We start from the raw sequence: 22,491 nt of genomic DNA, 5'->3' as shown, positions 1-22,491 counted from the left end.
CAGGTCCTATACCTTTATATGATATAAATATTGCCATATCCTCAGGGCAGGTGTCTATTTAAAAGTTTTAGTAAATTGTCTTTTTGTGCAGCAACATACTTTATCTTTAGCGCAGTGGCTCTTGAGACATTTGAGCGCATTTTAGCAGGTAGGTAAACAATCCATTCATTCATATGAGAATTTGTTGCATTGGATACACTTGCCGGTCACCAAATATCCTCTAAAATGCCTAGTGAGTGAATGTACATGTAGGTACTGGCTATTCCCGTAAATAACATTTTGCCCAATATAAGAAATAATAAAAATCAATTTAGCTGTATACATTTATTACAAATGTTAGGTGATTTCAAATGTATTTGTAAATCCACTTGCTATTAGTATTGGTAGTATCTCCTTCTTGCCATGCTCTGCACTGCTGGTTTTGACTATTAACACCCTTATCCAGCAGATTTTGTTAAATCTTTTCTTCAGTCAATAGAATCGGCAGTTCAGAAAATAGAAAGATACAGATACTGCTTTCTGTAAATTTGCATTCAGTTTTTATTGTTTTTTACAGTTTAATCAGCTGATTTTGACCCTGCTAAAGCTGTATTTCACAAAATCCACATGATGGACAATATGAAAAACTGGGATAGACTATGGAAATATGTGTTTCTGTGGGATTCATTGTGTTTAAATATCATTAGTCAATGGCATTGAATTTTCAGATTTTAAGCTATTTTTCAATTTGTTATTGAAATAAATTTGAAAATTTACAAGACTCTTTAAATACAAAGGGTAAAATGTGATTACACGGAGATGAAACTTTTTTTTTTTTTTTTTTTACATTTTTAAAAGCAATCAAGTTTTCAAGTTTCCAGTAATTTTCTTAAATTTATATTCAAAATGTTTTAATTAGAAAAAAAAGGACACCAACGGTATTGGCATCTAGACCAGAATGTACACACTATTTGGCCATGTTGCAATATTTCATCATTACATTTCTATCATTTAGTCTAAAGGCTACCCTTCAATAGATCTGGGGCACAGTCCTACAACCAGTACTCTAAATGGAAACCTGGACAAATAAATGGCAGTATGCTATATACTGGCAGTAAAGTCAGTAAAATGCTGCCAACTCTGCCAAGACTTTAAAATATGTTTTAAAGGAGAAGGAAAGCTATTCAGGCATTTTATTGCCAATAGATTAGTCATAATAGTGCATGTTAGAATGGTCTGTTTATTCTGCAGAATGCTTTACCATACCTGAGTACATAGTTAGGTATATAGATAGCAGCAGCCATTTTAGCTGGGTCTGACTTTATTTCCAAGCAGTAGCGTGCAGACAGGGAACAGCTCAGATTACAGAGGAGAGGGGGAGAGAGGAGAAAATTGAGCAGACTGTTGTCATGCCTGAAGGATTTTCTGAGAGCAGGAAGTTTGGCACCCGAGATCATGTATACAAAATAGAAGGAAAGAAATGTGGTGTTTCTTTTGATAGAGAACTCAGTGCAGCTTTTCTGTGAGTGCTTATGGCTGTATTTACATAGACCTTTCTGATAAAGCTTATTTAGTTTCCACCTTTTCGTCTCCTTTAAGTGATTACTGGGGCAATGAGCATGAGATCATGTGTCAAGTCTAAAATTGTAATTTTGCTTTTGGCGACTTGTGAACATGTGAAAGTGATTCATACTACGTCCTTTATTGGACCACTGACTACTGGCCATTCAAAGACAAATTTTTCACCCCTGCTAAGAAGATTGTATAACTTCCTGGAAGTTATTTCACCTTAAAGAACATATTTAGAAAATCTGATATATATGCCATGCTTTATTAATAGTTTATCAGATCACTGTTATAGGAAATAAAGCTCTTTCCCTTTTGTAAAAACGAACTGAACAAAATGCAAATACTAATGTGTAAACCAAATTTATGGCGACTATAGGACAGTGAGCATGGGACCAGACTAACCAGAAAGATGGACAGTCTTGGCAGCAACCATTCCATTCCAAGCACGTCAGTCAGTACGGGTAGCCAGAGCAGCAGTGTGAACAGCATACAAGAGGTAATGGAAGATGGAAGTCCTGACCTGATCATGAGTTTCAGCTGTAGTTTTGATTCTACCTCTTCTCTCGTGCACAAAAAAGTGAGTATGGGGGGAGCTTAAAAAGTTGGGCATTTTTTAGTTACTTTCATTAAATTGGGAGTGTGTTTGTTGGGTATATGACATGCTGAGAATGAATGTAACATAGAAAACTGGCCATGTCTGCAGCTCAAGCCTGAAAAGCAGCAAACCTGCACACAAACACATAAATCAGTTCAGACTCTATTAACATATTATACATAACATATATATAGATGGGCATACCTGGGGTAAGATGGTCAGCCAGATCAGTTTTTTTCCCTTAAAGTTGCAGACCATGCCTCTGTGTGTGTGGTCTATATTAGCTGCTCTCAGCAACCAATTTAAGCTATGTTTTGTGTACACAATATCTAATAATTTGGACAGTTGGCTGAGTAACACTTTTTACTGAAAAAAAATGCTTGAAAATGCTCCTTTCCTATTGAAGAGGCAATAAACCCCACATTTGAATAGGGCTTATGCTGAACTTGTCTATTTTAATAGACAAATAATATCTACAATTTTGTTAACAAAGTAGCTTTCATTAGGACCAGGGCCAGACAGGAAACTAGAATTTAGAAGTTCCCACAAGGTCCCACAATGGCTACATCAACACGACCAGTTGTTGCCTGAAGCACAAGCGATAGAAAGCTGCTAGCAGCATCGCCTGCGGAGCCCTCACTAGCTTCAGAGGTGCTGATGTCCTCTGAACATTACATAGATCGGCAGCAGATATATTTGGTTGTTCACCCTTTTGCAGTGATTCTTACCAAGTTGCCAAAGCCCATCTTCCAAAAAACTCATTCATTTTGATATGTAGTGCCAGCCTATGGCCAATGCTGTGCATTATTCAAGTAAGCTTTGACAGTATATCTATGCTATGTGGATGATCTGGGACAACTGCTAAAGTCAGCTGTAGTGGGGGAATGGTTCCTCTGCCTACTCCCTAAAATGAAGAGGGGCATAATAATAACTAGATTTAGTTAACCACTAGGTAGGCCCATACTAGGAACTTAGTTGTCCGTGTGGCTTATGCCAATTTCTTTTCAGATAGCCTACTAAAAATTAGATTTATAGAGGTTCATTGGTTTTATGAACAGAATAACCCCAGAACATTTACCAAAGTGATAACTACCATATTTATCAAAGTGTAAACTGGCAATTTGGTGCTAAATTTTGAACTTCATTGTTTTATACAATGGAGCTATGGAGCTTTGTGGTAAATATGGCCATGTAGCTGATTTTATATTGAGTTTTTTCTTTTAAAACCAGATCTGCCAATATTGCATCAAAATCACTGGGCTGTGGAACTCATGGTGGTAGACTGGCCTACTGCACAGCAGTGATAGAAATGTTAGAGATCCCAGGTCACTTCTGGTTGCCTGCAGTGGGAACTGTGCCCAAAACAACTTGCCCCTTGTGCATGTGATGGTGTAATAGTTGGATTTGTCAGTAAGGATGGGCCAAGGGAAGTCTGACCACAGCTTGTAGGGTCAGTGAGGGTGTCCTTAACCACATGGTCTCTGGCTCTTTGTGGACCCACAACAATGAGCTGTTACATTAAGTAGTACCTGGAGACCATTTGAGTCCAGTTAGCATACTGAGTTTAATATTCTCATTTAGGATGTTTCTCTGATGTTAATCTTAGCACCTTTAGACCTCACCTTGACTAGTCTAATTGGCTTGAAGCAAATCCCCATTTTCGGTGGAATAATTTCGAACGAAAAGCATTTATTGTATATAGATGCTGAAAAGTCCTTACTCCTGGGCTTTTAGCTCTGTGGCATCCATGACTACTGAAAATTATATTTTAGTAATCATACTGTCTCTTTAAAAAAAAAAAAACCCTAGTGAGCCCTCCTTAGCGAGGCTGGAAAGTGCTAGAACTGAGCAGGGTCTCTAGTAGCGATAGCTCAACAGCTGCTGCTGGAGCCGAGGCGCAGCATCCACCGCTCTGGGCACGGAAAGGGCCGCTACTGTGCCACAGAGCCTGCAGCCACCCAAAAACACTGCCAGGAGGGTGGAGCCTCTAGAACCAAACCCCAAAAATACAGCATCAAAAACAGAGACAAAAGGAGGGGTTTGGGGGTGGGGGAGCGAGAGCCGCCCGGCTCTGCAAAGAGACAAGCGCTCAAGTGAATGAGCCAAAGGGCTCGCTGCCTGCTCGCTCGGAAGAAGAGAAAAAAAACTGCCCATGTCAGAGACGGGCGCAGTGCTTGGCAGTGACTGGATGCCAGGCTGCCTGGTGTAGGGGAGAGCTGCAGACGGCCTGAATTCTGTGCAGCAATTGGGTTATTTAGCGTGTGTGTGTGTGTGTGTACGTGTGGGATATAAATAAATATATCTCCATAGATTCCCTCCCCATCCCTCCTCCTCCTCTTCCTCCTCCTCTGGCTGGATGGGATTGTGGAGCTAGGGAAGCTGCTGCTGCTGCCGTGGACCCAGCACACAAGCATCTTTGTAAAGCATCAGCTGACCCCGCCGAGCTCCAGCTGCAATGGGCTGCCGCTACTGCCGCCTCTCCTGCTCCCCGGCGCCCGGTGGGAGCTGCAGGGACTGAACCCGGGCGGACACACCAATAAATCATTCAATAGAAACACCAACCCAGAGGAGGAAGACGGAGAGAAGGGGAGTGAGACAGCGGGGAAGAGAGCGGGGGTGCAGCGGGGTGGGGGGCGGGAGGGCAGGGGGAGATCACGTTAAACTATGCATCTCATACAGCCGTGCTGCTGTCGCGGACGGAGGGCTGAGAGAGAGACAGCAGCAGTCGGGGCCACACGCCGCCACTTCTTTCTCCTGCTTTTCACCCCTTCCTGCAGGATCATGCATTCATAAGGGATGAGGCGGACCACAGGGATCCCAGGCCTGAACTGCGGCCTACCCAGTCAGTGCAAAGTCAGGCACTTCATTACCGGACCCGCGAGCGATTCGCTACAATCAAATCAGCATCTTTGGTAAGCAAACAACGTCTTTCCCATCAGCCATCCAACCCCCCCTCCCCGTTTTCTGCTCTACCTTCTCCTCACCTCATCCTGGCACCCTCAACCCCATCACCCCTCCCTCCAGAAAAAGAGATTTGCATCTCTTGCTTCCCCTCCCCCGTCCCCTATCTGTCGTTCATGTTTTAATGTTTGTTGGCATAGCAACCGGGGCTTGCAAAGGAGGAATTCTAGCCCTGTGCATAGAATACAAAAATCCCCTGATATTGTATTTTTTTTTTTTTTTATGCGTGCCAATGTCCGTGTGTGTAATCTGACATATAGAGGTATTCTGGGAATGGCTGATTTGTGATCATACTGCAATATTAAATGCAAGCTGGGTAGGGAGATGTCTCAGGGAAGATGGATCTCTTTGTGTGTGTGTATGTGTGTGTGTGCGATTTTTCTCCAAGTCACCTGTGTGTATCTGTGCCCTCCTTTAAACCTTTCTCTCTTTGAGCATCCTTCTCATGGCTTGTGACTTCTCATTGCCTGAGCATCTGGACAAATATGGGGTGGTGTATGGCTAATATATTGTGCTACATAAAAGACATACATGGTTATGCTGTGATGACACTAGATAATGGCTTTCTCCTTCCTACTATGAAAATCTCGTTTGCTTGTGATTCTTGAGGCCAGTCATTTAATTCATTCTCAATAAAAAAACATTTTATAATAAAAGAATCCTCAGCAGAATTTTTCAAGGATCCACACATTTTTTTCCCTCCAAGCTATCTGGGTGTCCTTGCAGAGAAGGGGCATGTCACACCCCTTCCCCAGCATCTTCCTTCTCCCTTTCTCTCTCCGCCTAATTAATTTAGAAAACCAGCATATGTGATTATTCCTTTGTAGGTAGGCATGTTGTGTGTATATATATATATATATATATATATATATATTTTTAATTTTAGTTAATGATATTACAGTTCTGTTAGTACTATGAAGGGCCAGTACAGATGCAACCTGAATCCCCAGTAATTAGGTGTCACCAACATATGGACCAAGTGCTCATATCAGAGGATAGAAGGTGCCATAGTACCTTGTCTATTAAATCCCTTTTGGATTGCAAAAAGGCTTTTATTTGTTCATGAGCGTGCAGCGCCTCTTAATGTTTTGAGATTCCATTTTACTGTTATAATAATCATAGTCAATGGAAAAAGAGGAGACATTTTTAATGTAGTGATAGGGTACGTCTATTGTAAAAATATAAACACCCAAAAGTTCCTGTGTGGGTAACCTCCATGTCAGTCTACCAGGCATCGTAGCTGATGCGACCAAGAGCAGTGTATTGTATGATCTATAAATATATATATATATATATATATATATATATATATATATATATATATATATATATACATATATATATATATATATATACATATATATATATATATATATATATATATACATATATGAGAGAGACACCTGCATGGATTTTTTTGTGGTTAAAAATATCACATTACAATATTTTTAAGGCATTCTTGGCAGGATTTTTTTCTAAATATAACATTTTATTAACTGAGGTGGGTATTAGTGCTTAACTCTACTTGTAAATGATTTAAAATGAGAGTAGGTAAAATGTTGTCTGTGTACACCAGTTTAACGACTGCATGTTGACATCCTTCATGTTTGGTCAAGGCTTTTGCTGATCTTCCATAAAACAGTGTTCACATATGGCACAAATACTGCAGTGAGTGCTTTACAAGCTCTGCCATTTTAAGTGAGGAACTGTTAGTATTCTTTTTAGTATTTCATTACTGTAAGTTGTGGGCTTTTAATGTGAGTGTGCATCCATTATTTAAATATTTGAAGGTATGTTCACATATATAGACAGCAATAAAGTGTGAACACCATTTAAAAGGCATTTAGTACCGATTTTCCCCCTGAAGTGACAGAGGAAGTACAGTCAACCAATGCTTTGCACTTCCCACCACTACATTGTCACCCATGAGGGCATCAAGTCCATTTTAAGTTTTGCTTTGGCTCATTCAATAACCCAGGGAAAACCTAAGGCCTTTTGATTTCCCAAGTGCTTTAATCTTACATGGCCCTTTGGCCTTTTGCACACGGTAATTACTTAATACCCTGACGTAACTCTTTGGCTGCGGAATTCTGGACATTAGCATCCTGTACTAATTAGCACTTTGTAAAAGGCTTCCAGTCTTTTAGTGATAGCGATGGATACATCTTTGGTACTAAGAAGAAGAGGTATTATTTATGAGGGACTCTATACTTAACTCACCCCCAAGCTTTTTCATTCGCATGTGGCCTATTGTCTGAATTACTGTCAACAAATTCCTTAGTTTGAGCTTTCAGAACATCTTTCTGTCTTATTCACAAAGTTGTAAATCTGTTGACATTTGTTCTTTGTCAATCATAGTAGCTTTATATATGATGGCTGTTAAGGTATATACATTTTTATTATTTGCTCTCTCAGAGATAATAAAGTTCCCTAATATGAATGTTTTATATTATAAAATTTCCTGGAAAAATAGAACCCCTTGTCCCATGTAGTCTGGCCATTACACTCTTTGGTTTAAGGTCTTAACATTACTTTAAATGAATGCAGTGTGTTTGAATTCCCTACTGTATTAATTCCCTCCACATCTACTGGAACACTAGGCTATTTTTCACATGACCTGTAGAAAATATCCTCTTTGTTACCCCCTAATTTTCCTCTTTCTAATGACATATTGTGTCCCCTTGTACTAGTCAACTGCCTAAAATGCTTCCTACCTTGGCACCATTTCTTTTTCAGAAGCACATTGTTTTGCAGCAGTGTAAAAATAGCTGTATTCCTTTTTAATATATGTATTGTAAATGTGGCCTCCGACATAGTGTGTGTATGTATGTATGTATGTATGTATGTGTGTATATATATATATATATATATTATATATATATATATATATATAAATTCTTTGCCAAATTCAAGATGAAAAACTATAGGGCATATTTACAAACATGGCAAGTGCAGTTGCCAGTAGCAACCAATTGGATCTTTGCTTTATTTTTCAACTTGTTGTAGACTGTTGAAAACTAATTGCTGATTGGTTGCTATTGGCAACTGCACTTTCAATTGAGTACCTATGTTTATAAATCAGCATCTCTATCTGTGTTATGTACAAACACATTGAATGAAAAAATGAGCTGTGATGTCCCCTTAGTAAATAAATAAGTAAGCAGCAAATAAATGTAGCCAAATGGCATGTGTAGTAGGTACTAAAAGTACATGTACAAGTTTCATTAAGCTTATTTCGGCTGGCAGGGAAACACGCAAAACCCCTACAGATTTTGGTAGTTTCTCCGCCAGCTCATATATGGACTAAATACCAGGTGTGTCATAGGCCTATTGCACATGGGGCTGATATCAGACAGTTGGTCTAGTGCTGTGTTTTGCTTTGTGCCAAAGTACTCTAAATTTGACCCCAGCTGCTCTTGTACTATCATCAGAAAAACTCTTAAAAGTAGTAGTACTGACACTTGTCAGGCGTTGTACATTTTGGAGGGAAAAAGGGTGATTTTGGGCACATTGGCGCATTGATGATTAGAATGCCAAAAATCTATGCATTTGCCATTAGCCATAGTATTATAGCATGGGAAACAGAATTGTGATAACATATAAGCATTGTGAGCCTCTTTAAAAATGGTTTTACTGTAAACAAGAGAAAAGTAATAAATATTCATAGTCTGGCTTATTGATGCCAAGAAGGCATGTAATAAATCACTAAGCTTTTTGGTGCATTGTAGTACAATTTTATATTTTCAATTGTTGTGGTTGGTGGTAGATTTGTATGTATTTTCTCCTTTTTGAAGGCACTGACTGATATGTGGCTTTTGTTTTCTTGTCTTGTAGCACTCTCAGGTAGTGTAAATTCTAACAGTGTATTTTCTTTTTAGATTACTGGTGCCCAAAAGTCAGCTCCTTTGCACTCACCTGTAACCCCCATTACTTTGCCTGTTGTTGCTTCCTCTTCATTAATCTGCAATCGCATGTTGATTTTTGAAGTTTACTTACATTGAATTGTTCTTTGTGTAAGGATGTTTCACTTAGCTTTTCTGTGTCCCTGTTGGTGAATATGCTGGTAATATCCACCCTTTAGATTTGGCTGGGTGATGATTACTTTTTAATTTTGGATTGTTGTGGATTTTCCCACCGTGTCTGTATTTTGATAAGTATATGTTTTGTGTGCTTAAAGGATCAGTAATGCCATAAAGCTAAAGTATATATATTTAATTAATGCAAACCCCTTTCATGTTTGTGGTGTTATTGTTTCTTTAAGGGACAAGGAAATGCTAATTCACATTGGGTGCAGTATTTATTACCTGACCAGTGCTTCTTTTTGGAGCAAGAATTGCACCAGCCCAAAGGTCACTCCAAGAAAGTGTCACACTACCATCTTACTTCTAATTCCCAGGGATCCTTAGCATAAACTTGAGCTTGCTTATGTGTAGTATACTAAAATCTGAACATTTTTACCATAATGGAGGCTTGGATCTTTCTTAGAAAGATCTCCTGTCTGATGCATTTCTTTTTCCAGTGGGGGCACCTCCCTATCACGTGCAGTGAGCAGAAACCTACATTCAGACCTGTTTAAAGAAGAATCACTATATCTCTACACATCTAGCCCAGGCTCATAATCCAGATATTACCGTTCAGCTGATCTTGCTTTTATAACAAGTACTTCTGATTGGGGATTCTGGGATTTGTAGTTTAACAGCTGTTAAAATGCTCCAGGCAGGGCATTCTTGGCCAATAAACTAACAATGTAGTGCTTAAAGGGCATGTCAACCCCAAAAATAATTTTTTTGCATAATGAAAGAAAACATAATTCTAAGCAACTTTCCAATATGAAATAATTACAAATTTGTAGCGCTTTAAATGTTATTTGTAAATGTAATTGCTATTGAAAGCAGCATCTGCTGAACTCCTGGTTGTTACATTTTAAACAATGTTGCAAAGGTCTTGCTCCTCCAGCAAGGCAGGCTGCTGCCTTGTGTTAAAATTTTTCAACAGTCTGAGCCACCAGGGCAGAGAATAGAAAAGGACAGGCAAACACTGCTTCTAAAAGCAGTTATATATACAAATAACTCAAAAACCATTACAAACTTGTAATAAATGTATATTGCAAAGCTGCTTAGAATTTTGGTTTCTTTTATTAGGCAAAAAAATTATATTTTGTGTTGCCTTGTCTTTTAAAGAGGGTGCCAAGAATTTGCCAGCCTACCTTCTGGCTTTAATTATTGTTGAATACAATTTCCAGCATACTCAGAGGCCTTATGGCATAGCCATAGACTTGTTCTCTAAAAATATATGGGCAAATTTCCAACAAGTGAGGGGAAAAGTATCTCTACAGTAGTTGTGCCCTCCAGGCAACTGAGAAAATACTAGACTAGAGGTAGGTACAGGCTCAGTAAAATCTTAATCCAGAAGGGATTTTTCTGTTCCTAAGGAATATTTGAATAAACATTTGAAGTCATCTTGCTACATTTTTCAACCTCCAAATGTAATTTGTTACTTTTTATCTTGAAGTAAGAATCTTACATTGACATTAAAATGGAGATGAGCTTAATCTGGTGTCTTTTTTTTATTAAAAGCCTATTATTGTGCTATCAAAAATATAAAGTATAATGTGCAGCAGTTATGAGTGTTGTCTATCACTGTTTTTTCTGATAAATTTTTTGCCTGTAGGATACTTCTAGCCAAATCTCTACATTTATTTAATCTATGCTAACTCGGCATTGTATCCATGTAAACTGACAAAAACCATTTGTGGCACTGTACAACCTACATCTGGTTTCTTATAAACAAGCAATAGTATCTCAACTGTATTATTACTTTGCTGTCAGTTATTACATTGAGCAAAATCATCATAGGCTGTAAGGTGGTGTATAAATTGATCAGCTTCTTGGGCAAGCTGGTGTACAAAGTCTCTGGTGCCCTAATGCATACTTTAAAAATTGTGTACAGAGTGTCAAGAAATATGCATAAAACTCATGTTCCATGGTCATTTGTGACTGCCATGGCCATGACAATGACATGGAGAATTGTGTTGATCAGAGCAGTATGCAAATGGCAGTGGAACATTTGCTATAGACTATTTCCAGTTTATATGAATGTAGGGTGACTGTCTGCTGAGGACTGCAATTTTGATTTCTACAGTTCTCTCTAAGAGGACCAGTTGGATCAAAAATGCTTATGTGTGGGGCTTGATATAAGCTGGAATATAAGGTAACTTTATCTACAGTTTTCCTTTAGATGATTTATGTATGTTTATATGTATGCCCCCACCCTTGTCTGAATTTAAAAATTTTCATGAATTCATCTGTATCTGGGGAGTTTATGAGCAACTATCCTCTTTTCATTTGCCCATATATAAAGTGTAATTTCATGTATTTATAGTACATTACTGCTTGTATTATTTATTACGGTAATATGAGTTGATGCTGATAAGTTGCATTTACCAGATGGCATGTTCTCTATAGAACACTATAGCAAAAATAAAAAAAAAATGTATTGATTCCCACTAGGGATTCTGTAATCTGTAAACCAAAATTTTGGTTGTTTTCTAAGGCCCAATCTGTATTTTTGATCCAGCATTTGTACAGAGAGGAGATACTTTCTGTTTAATTAGCCATATTTTCATTACAGGTACAGGTATAGGACCCATTATCCAGAAAGCTCGGGACCAAGGGTATTCCGGATAAGGGGTCTTTCCGTATTTTGGGTCTCCATACCTTAAGTCTACTAAAAAATCAATAAACCATTAATTAAACCCAATAGGATTGTTTTGCATCCAATAAGGATCAATTATATCTTAGTTGGGATCATATACAATGTACTGTTTTATTATTACAGAGAAAAAGGAGTTTTAAAATTCTGAATTATTTGATTAAAATGGAGTCTATGGCAGATGGGCTTTCCGTAATTCGGAGCTTTCTGGATAATGGGTTTCCGGATAAGGGATCCCATACCTGTACTGGTTTCTTTCTTAGTGTTAATAATCCATTCTGTTTTCAGTATATCTCCTTTGTTCCTCCACAAGTCATCAGTATGAAATTGGAATTTGAGTGTGGCCTAAAGGTTATTGGGATGTGATCTGATGGCACTGAGGGAGTGATAAGTCAAAAGTAGCCAAACATAGGCAAAGCACAGTGATCCCCAACCAGTGGCTCAGAAGCAACATGTTGCTCACCAACCCCTTGGATGTTGCTCCCAGTGCCCTCAAAGCAGGTGCTTATTTTTTCATTCCTGGCTTGGTGGCAAGTTTTAATTGCATAAAAACCAGGTGTGCCGGTGTACAGAGTCTCCTGTAGGCTGTCAGTCCATATAGGGGCTACCAGTTAGCCAATCACAGCCCTTTTTTGGCACCCCAGGAATTTTTTTCATGCTTGTGTTGTATTCCAGCACTTTCATATCTGAATGTGGCTCACCGCTAAAAAAAAAAGGTTTGGGACCCTTTAAAGGAAAAGTAACACTAAAATTTTGTAAGTAAAAAATCTATTCTACCCTGCTCCAATAATTGCCCTATCCTTCCCAGCGTTTATTAGTTTAAATGCTTTATTAGAAAATACCTTGTAAATACGTTGCACCCGGTCATTTCAAATACGACAATAGGGTGATCCAGAAGATGCAGAATCCACTATGCGACGATCGACATCTCCTCCTAGCCCGACTCCTTCCTATACAGAAGGAAGGCTAGGATCGATCAATCGATCATCGCATAGTGGATTCTGGATTTGAAATGACCGGGTGCAACGTTTTTACAAGGTACTTTCTAATAAAGCATTTCAAATAATAAACGCTGGGAAGGATAGAGCAATTATTGGATCAGGGGTTGCATAGATTTTTTTACTTAAAAAATTTTAGTGTTACTTTTCCTTTAATAGATAGTAGAAGGTCAGTGCTTTTGCTGTGCTGGGTACTATAGCAGGAGATAGTTACCACAGTAGATTGCACATTTGTAACCTTGCCATGATTTAAGGGATGGTCTGAACAAATGCTGGATTAAAAATCAGGGCTGTGGAGTCGGTAGCTAAATTCTCCGACTCCGACTCCTCAGTTTCTTATACTTCCGACTCCGACTCCTCTGTTTTTAATATGCTAATGTATTTTATACATTCATACAGTCAATGAAACACATGCTTCATGGTCACTCAACGTGTTCGTTTATGCACTGCGGTCATTGGGCTTTATTCTTATAGTAGAGAAGTAATCAATTATGACTGTTTTTGAATTGGGACATTTAAACTTGCTTTTTTTTTTTTTTTTATTCCCATTTAAATTTAGTAGGAGTCGGTTCATTTTTTTGCGACTCCAGGTACCCAAAATTGCCTCCGACTCGTCGACCCCGACTCCACAGCCCTGTTAAATATAGGGTGTATATATAGAAAAATGTAGTGCGTTAAGTATGCTCCTATACTAAGCTTAATTTAGAACCCACTTCTATTTTTATTATTTGCCCTTTAGATTTGCCTAATGGAAGTTTTGGAGAAAAGAACATAACTTTCTTGCTTACATAGAGGTTGGTTTTGAAGCCTTTTTGCTTTTAATTTATGTCCTCTCAAAGCCTTCATATCCATCTAAGCACCAACTTTAAAGGGGACCTGTCAACCTAAGAAAAAAACTCCAAATTCTTTTCTATCATGCTAGTTGAGCAAAATAAACCTTATTTACACTATACAGATAGTATAAATCTTGTTTCCTTCAGTCTTGGAACTATTCAAGCCAGGCAGCTGCCATTTTGTAGACAGGGTTAGTAAGGCAAGCTTTGTATCACCCCAAAATCTTGTTGGAGGACCCGATGCCCATACCCATGCACTGGCTACATAGTTAGGTGTTGGGGAGGGAGGGGAAAAGTGTGAAGTGCAGTGACATCTAGGAAGAGCTGAATGGAAAGCTAAAGGTATTGTCTGCCCCGCCTCTATGCCTAAGGCATAGAGGCGGGGCAGGCAATATATGATTGACAGCTGGGATTTTTAAATGCCTTTATAATGGGTATGGATGTGTTATTTAAAAAAAGGAATTTTGGTTTCATGTTTAACTTGAAAAGGACTTTTATTATTCAGCTTTTTATGTCTGGGTGACAGGTCCACTTTAAAGAGGCAGTATACATATGCACATTTTTTTCAACATAAACAAAAGAAATGGAATTTATGATAAAAGTACATTCTGTTTATTCTTTAAATAAAAATTAAGTTTTGATTATTAGTTTTATTATAAAGCAATAGCAGAGTTACTTCATACTTACCAGAACTTTCATAACCAGAGCTCTGTAAATAAGCCCCCTCTCCCTTTAGGGCTCTGGCACACGGGGAGATTAGTCACCCTCGACAAATCTCCCTTGTCACGGGCGACTAATCTCCCCGAACTACCATCCCACCGGCGAAAATGTAAGTCGCTGGTGGGATGACACACTCTGCGCAGGAGATTTCGGCAAATCGCCGAAGTTGCCTCGCAAGGCATTTTCGTTGATTTGCCGAAATCGCCTGCGCAGCACCCGTGTGCCAGAGTCACCGGTGGGATGGTAGTTGGGGGGAGATTAGTCGCCTGTGCCAGAGCCCTTAAGCATTTTGTTGTGGCTTGTTTTGGTTTACAGGTAAGCAGACGTCCGTTTTGCAGGGAGTTGATCTGTTCACTAGTAATCTAATTAAGTACCTCACAAGAACCAGGAATTTGGAAATATGTAGTACAGGTATGGGACATGATCCAGAATGCTTAGGACCTGAGGTTTTCAGGATAAGGGGTCTTTCCCTAATTTGGATCTCCATACCTTAAATCTACTAAAAAAATAATTAAACAGTAATTAAACCTAAAAGGATTGTTTTATCTCCAATAAGGATTCATTCTATCTTTGGGGATCAAGTACAAGGTACCGTTTTTTTATTACATAGAAAAAGGAAACAATTTTTAAAAATGTGACTTATTTGATTAAAATGGAGTCTATGGAAGATGGCCTTTTCGTAATTCGTGTGCAGTTCGGGGAGATTAGTCGCCCGCGAACAGGGAGGTTTGTCGCGGGCGACTAATCTCCCCGTGTGCCAGAGCCCTAAGGGGCCCAATAGCTGTAGTTTCATATTATTCACCCTGTTCAGGGTTTTAACAAAAAAACTAAATTTCGCTTAAAAATTAAATTAAAAACCAGAATATTTTACTACTGTAAACTCTGGAGCATTCTCTGCAGACACAAGCATTGTAGCAACCCCCACACCCCTTACATATCAATACAAGTTTGCAGTTCATACTATTGGTGCAGTACATTATACCCTTTTGTTTATGCAATAACCTTTTTTTTTTTTTTTTTTTTTTTGCTGGCCACAATGTGGCATCAACCTGGAAAGAGGGTGTCTGTTTGCTAGGGTTGAAGATTTCTTATATGATATTATTTAGAATTTTGTTTTGGAAAATAGTAGTAGGCAGCATGGTTTTTAGGAGACCAATCCTGTAAAACAAGTGCAGTTTCATCAGAGCTATTTCATATGGCTGAACCTGGTGAAAGACAACTGTTTTTGGTGTATTACATAGTGAATATATGTCACTATACAATGCTTCTCATACATTTGTCAGCTTTAGGTACTATTATATCTAGAGACACTATCCACACTCCTCCTAAGATATACTCAGGCAGACTTGCAGTATATAGGTCATTCTTTATAAGGAATCAGGGATTCTTCTGTGCCTTTCACATCATTACCATGAAGTTTTTATTTAATAATCTAAAAATATTCCAGCTTACCTAAATCCCAGTGATCAGCTGACCATGGGGCCCAAGAGGTACACTTCCAGGCTAACTATAGTATATAGGAATCCTAAATTCCTAAAGTATGTACCTGTGCATGGGCTCTCAGGGAATATGTTAGATAGCCTTTAGCTTATAGTATATTCTGTTTAAGAAGTGATTTTGGGCTGTGGTCAAACACACCAATCCATGTCTGTCTAGTGTAGTTACATCTGTTTGTTGCTGACTTAGCTTAGAAGTTTCTTACCAGGTTTCGTAGAAGAAGTGTGTGTCTAGGTTGATAAATAGATACCAGCTGGATTTAAAATAAAAAATCCAAATGTATTTATTAGTAGATTGAAGCTTCAGTCCTTTGTGGACCTTTTTCAAAGGGACTGAAATGTATGTATAATATGTTAGTATGTATAATATATTAGTGCTGGAGTGTACCTATTAACATTTCTTAGCTTTTATTTTAAAAAGTTCTCGCAGGAGAAGAAAATTCATTACATTACCATTCCTATCTATATCCCCAGTTACAAAGGGTTGAATAAAGACCAGAGTCCATCAAGTTCAACCCTTCCAAGTAAACACCGCAGACAACCTATACTTACCAATCTATACACTCACATACATAAACTGAATATACAAACACTAATACTAACTGTAGATTTTCTTGTTCAAGAAATCATCCAGGCCCCTCTTATAGGCATTAACAGAATCTGCCATTACAACATCTCTAGGAAGGGCATTCCACAACCTCACTGCCCTCACCGTGAAAAACCACCTACGCTGCCTCAAATGGAAGCTCCGTTCCTCTAATCTAAAGGGGTGGCCTCTGGTGCATTGATCGTTTTTATAGGAAAAAAAGAACACCCCCTATCTGCCTATAATCCCATTGGTCATGGGTTTTAAAAAACCCTTGACAGGAGCAGTAAAAAGTGAACTAAACACATTTACATAGATGATTCACTTAAGGACAGATTTAATAGTACATGCTTATGAAAAACAAACCTGAATAATCATGACTAAACACAACCATTTCCCCCCTGCAGTTAAAGGGAAAATACCCTTTTTGACATAAGATCATTGAGTTGTGCGTAATAGAAAAGGTGCATAAAAATTACATATTTTTTTTTTTATAAAACAGATATACCAGAATTCATAGACTGAAGGGAAACCATGATTGACTTACCTCCTTTCCCACTTCAAGCTCATAGTATAATGCAGCCCTTCCCTCTATGTGTCCATGAAGAGATTGATTCTATAGTAAAAAATTTTTGTAGGTTTTTATGAAGTAGTTAATGAATTTGTTTTACTCAAATTTTTTTTTTAAACAAAATAGATTGGGGTGAGCCACTGTTTTAATAGAACATTTACCCACACAACCAAAAAGGAGAAGTAAAGCTTAAAAAAAGAAATAAGCTATAAATGTTTCAAGCTATAAAATGATTCATTAAAGTATGAATCCGAATCACGAAATCTGATCCGAAATTTTCGTTTCCGAACGATCTTAAGCAGTGGGAAAACCTTTCTGACTTTGAACCTTCAGTGCATGATTTTGGAAGCCTCCCATAGGACTCAATGGCACTCTGCAGCTCCAACCTGACCCAAGGAAAGTCTCCCATAGGGCTCAATGGCACTCTGCAGCTCCAACCCGGCCCAAGGAAAGTCATGATAACGAAGCTTGAATGAATCCGAAACTTTTGTACTCGTTGCGACAAATACGATTTTATTTCGCAAATTGTCACAAAGTACGAAAAAGTTGTGTGCATTAACGAAAATATTGCAGAAAATACTCAAAATGCGCAAAAAAACTTATTCGGACCTGTCGTACTTTAATGAATGTGCCCCTATGTATCTGTACCAGCCCAAGGTGATCACAGATCTTCTACAGTGAAGACCTGTGCCTCTGAAGATTCTTCCTGTAGCTCCACATCTTCTATTTTGCTGATTTACTGCAGATACACTGGGCTGTTGTCAGTTACATTGGCTTAGGGAACAACTTACTATATACAGCAAATGGAGAATCTAAAATATTTACAATACAAGGCTGATTAGTAATAAAGGTTCATGTTGCATGGCAACACAGAAACCACTGTATTTTGCATCAGAATTGATAAATAATCTACCATCAAAAGATTAGCAAAATATGAGGTCATATGATCTGTCTGAGTGTACTGAGTTTACTGAGTATGCACAATGTTATTGGCACTTAATGGATAACTTAGCAAGATCAAAAGAGCTTCTGTGGGAGCTCTGTGGAAAACATTGAAATTATGGATTATAAATGTTGTGGGGCTGATAAACCTCTGGACTGGTATTGTAAATTCAGCATATAACATTTTTTGTCATATTTTTGTTTAGCCTTTTGATGTTTTTCACTGGATCCCTCAGAGACAGAGCCATTTATGTTGCCTTAGAGGAAAGCTATGCACCCAGAATAAATACTTAACCAAAGATTGTTTATATAATATTAAAGGCATAGTTTACCTTAAATTAAACTTTCAAAATGATGTAGACATTGATATTCTTTGTGTGGTTTTTCAGTTATTTAGCTTTTTGTTCAGCAACTGTGTGTTTGGTATTTTAGCAGCTATCTGCTATGGTCTTATTTACTTTAGCAACCAAGCAGTGGTTGAAACGAGAGATCAAAAAATAAATAGTAGAGGGCCTGCATAGAAAGATAAGTAATAAAAAGTAGCAATAACAATACAATTGTAGCATTACAGAGCAGTAGTTTTTGGCTGCTGGGGTCAGTGGCCCCCATTTGAAAGCTGAAAAGAGGCAGAAAAGAATGGCAAATAATTCAAAAACTATAACAAATAATGAGGAATGGGAAGGAAAAGGAATAGGGTATTCTGTAAGATACTAGTTAAAGGAGAAGGAAAGGCAAATAAAGAGTTAATCTCAAGCTGCAGGCATACCTTCAGTTCTCTCAATAGTGCCCTTAAGTCTCCCCATATTTCTATTGTTCAGATGATCAGAAGCCTCATAGTAAAAAAAAAAAAAAATGCAGAGCTCTGTAAAGAAAGTTCCCATAATGCCTTACTCCTGCACCAAGGCCACAAGACCTGTGTACATGCTCAGTGTGTAAGACTATTAGGAAGCTTCCTGCTGATTGGCTCAGATGCAGATTCCTAAGGGGGGGAGTTCTTAGAATTCTTGAGGGAGGGGGGATCCAGGAGAGTTGAAAGAGAAGAGAACTGCGTGTCTCTGGCACAGGAAAACAAACAGACAAGAAATCCTGTATGTTTTGATAAAGGACTCAGTGCAGCGTTTCTGTGAGTGCTTATGGCTGTATTTACATAGACCTTTCTGATAAAGCTTACTTAGTTTTTACCTTTCCTTCTCCTTTAAGTTAACTTACAGGCGAACCACCACTTTGAGTGGCCTATTAAAGTATCTTATCAAATTGCAATATATATTTCAGTAAATATTGCCTTTTTACATCTTTTACCTTGAGCCACCCTTTTGTGATGGGCTGTGTGCTCCCTCAGAGATCACATGACAGGAAATAATGCAGCGCTTACTGTAACAGGAAGAAGTGGGGTAGTAAAAGAACTCTGTCCATTAACTGGCTGATGTGACCTAACATGTATTTGTTTGTGTGCACTGTGAATCGTATGATCCCAGGAGGCTGCCCTTCATTTTTAAAATGGCAGTTTTATATTTAGAATTAATCCATGGCATATACTACTAAAGTATATTCTTATGAAAAAAAAGTTTTGTTTAGATGAGGCAAGGTTTTACGTATGAACTGTTTTATGTGATATTTTTTTAGAGAGGCCTACTTTTTTTGGGGGTATAGTTTTCCTTTAAGAGAAATGTTTATGGATAACATATCCATGGAGAAATGTAAAGTATACACTTCTGACTTAACCCAGGATGGAGTGGGGTTTTATACCATTTTCACTCAGTTAAAGGAGAAGGAAAGTCATTTTGGCATTTTACTGCCAATAGATTTGCCACACTAGCGCCACTTAGAACAGTATATTTATTCTGCAGAAACCATTACCATACCTGAGTAAAGAGTCCTAGAAGCTCCCTCCATTCATTTAAGTTAACAGCTGCCATTTTAGCTTGGTCTTGGTAGCTTTCTGCTGCAGCTCTATCCGTTGGTAGCTCAGATCACACATTCTGATGGGAGGGGGGAGTCCTTGTGCATTCTTGTGGGAGGGGGAAGCAGGAAGGGAGAGAGGACAGAGCTGCGCAGATTCCGGCCCCGGGAATGAAGAATTTTTCGGAGGAAGGAAGTTCGATACTGAAGTACATGTGTACACAAAAAAAGACAAGACATTCTGTGTTTCTTTTGATCGAGGACTAGCTAGTGTAGCTTTTTTGTGAGTGCTTATAGCTGTATTTACATAAACCTTTCTGATAAAGCTTTTACCTTTCCTTCTCATTTAAGGGAGTTTGAAGAATTCTGTCTTCTATAATACTTGACAAAAAAGGGACATTTTTTTTTCTATAACCCCTAGACATTCACTAATCTTGTATGTCTCCATCCTGCACATAAGAGTTTCTTAGTGTGTGCCAACTGGATGATTACAGAAACTTGACATCACTACAAGCTCAATTTCTCTTATGAGAGAACTAATAAATTGTGTTTTTAGTGCTTACAAACACAAATGAAGTTATAAATTAAATAGACTGAATATGCAAAATATGAAGACACAAACAAAATTATGAAAACCATAACCACTTTTACTTCTCCTTTTAATATACTTTGCCCAGAGTGCTTCTGAGGACAAAAAAAAATGATATAATTTGCACATGTTCTTGAAAGTTTTGTTGGCCGGTATATGACGGAATACAGCAGAGCAGATAGGAAACGCCTTTCAATATAAACTAGAATTTGAACATCAAGGAAATACATAATAGATAAACATTGTTAGGACAGATTAATATTTTTGTTTTTAGTATTAATGGTTATTTAATGACCTTCCTTGCCATGCAGGATAATCCCATTAGAGGGATATCTGTACGTGGAGATTAGGGAAAGTGCCACTACATATGGGCTGATGGTGCCCGCTCACCTCTGCGGGGGTTGTATGCGCATAAGGGAGCTAACTTTTCCGAACAATTACCGAAGTTGCAGGGGCGCCTGGCCAACTTTACTCCTACGCTCAGGATACAGTTTATGGGTAAAGGGTTATATGATTCAGCCTCTCCTACCAAGAAGGACGGGGCTCTGGAATTGTGTTTATATATGTTGTTCAGTTCACTGTATCATGAACTTGGCGTGATTTGGTTGCCTAGCAACAGCATTGGTGCCAACTCTGCTGTATAACCATTTGATAAATCTGCCCCTGAGTGCAAAGTACAAATTCGAATTGCGAAATGGGAAAAATTCGGATTATATACGATAATTTATGTTGATCGGAAATGTCAAGAAAATGCTTACGAAAAGATTGTAATAGTCTCGCTAATATCGTAATGGCGTTACGAAAGTCACGAAACTTTTATATCCAAACGATCGTAAACAGCGGAAAAACCTTTCTGACTTTGATCCTTCTGTGCATGTTTGTGTGTTGTGTGTGTTTTTTTTTTTTTTTTTCTCAGAAAAAAAGTCCTGAGTGCTGGTCTTTTCCTGGATGTATAATAATATAATATTGTAAAAAAAAAAAAAAAACATATTCCATAAATACTATACGAAATAAGAGAATCATGTAGAACTATAACTCATTTGTCATAATTCTTACTCTGTTTTTTTTTAATGCTTGTACATGCAGCATTTTTGGGTAACTACAGAGAATGAAGTTTTGTTTCTTTTTAAATTATCTCTGAGCAATATCTTCACAGTGCAAATTGGAGTTTTATTTCCTTCTCCTCTGGTAACCCACTCGGCCCCCTCCCTCAGGAATTTACTTTGGCTGTTGGCTCCTGGGCATGCTCAGTTCTTCCTAGCTCAGATTACTAAACACACCCACCAGACTAGCAGCCAGTGAAGACGTGGCATTGCTGGTTCCCATAGAAACTCAGCTCCAGCTGTCTGCTCCTATTTTTTCTCCTAACCCCCTCTCCTGAGCTCATCTTAACCGTTACAGTGCTCAATCCAAGCAGAACTTTTTATCAAAGTAAGCTCTGTCTGTGTGAGCTTGCATTCTTGATAAAATGTACACTAAATGGGGTTTTTTTGTGCGGGAATGCTGTTTGCAAATTTAAAGGTAACTGATAATGTGTCAGAGGGAATATGGCCACCAGGTGAAAGCTGCTATTGGTTAGAGTAATATGTGATGCTGCTGGTAAACAGAGGGGATATATGCAGTACACATGATACCATTTGGGTGGGAGTGATGTGCCCAACACATATACGTTGTAGTAAAATGCAGGCTTTACATGTCCTTTAAAGGAAACTATACCCCAAGAATGAATACTTAACCAACAGATAGTTTATATTATGTTAAGTGACCTATTTAAGAATCTCACCAAACTGGAATATATATCAGTAAATATTACCCTTTTACATCCTTTCCCTTTAGCCACCATTTAGTGATGGGCTGTGTGCTCCCTCAGAGATCACCTGACAGGAAACAATGCAGCTCTTACTGTAACAGGAAGTATTGTGGGGTAAAAGACAGAACTTTGGCCATTCCTTGGCTGATGTGGCCTAACATGTGTGTGCCTTGGCTTGTTTGTGTGCACTGTGAATCCTATAATCCCAGGGGGCGGCCCTTAATTCTTAAAA

At 38.3% G+C, this 22,491-nt stretch overlaps 1 protein-coding gene across 6 annotated transcripts in view; it reads left to right on the top strand.

Annotated features, from left to right (window-relative positions):
• Positions 1-22,491, top strand: part of taok3 (TAO kinase 3) — a 120,320-nt gene that overhangs the window by 52,850 nt on the left and 44,979 nt on the right. For all 6 annotated transcript variants that reach the window (XM_031895450.1, XM_031895445.1, XM_031895427.1 and 3 more), the window contains 2 exons: positions 1,925-2,125; positions 4,921-5,055. In XM_031895450.1, coding sequence (XP_031751310.1) covers positions 1,925-2,125; positions 4,921-5,055 — 336 coding nt within the window. The remainder of the gene's footprint in view (positions 1-1,924; positions 2,126-4,920; positions 5,056-22,491) is intronic.

This window comes from Xenopus tropicalis, chromosome 1 (genome assembly GCF_000004195.4).
Source record: "Xenopus tropicalis strain Nigerian chromosome 1, UCB_Xtro_10.0, whole genome shotgun sequence".
Lineage (NCBI taxonomy): Eukaryota > Metazoa > Chordata > Amphibia > Anura > Pipidae > Xenopus > Xenopus tropicalis.
This window is presented reverse-complemented; position numbering and strand designations above follow the sequence as displayed.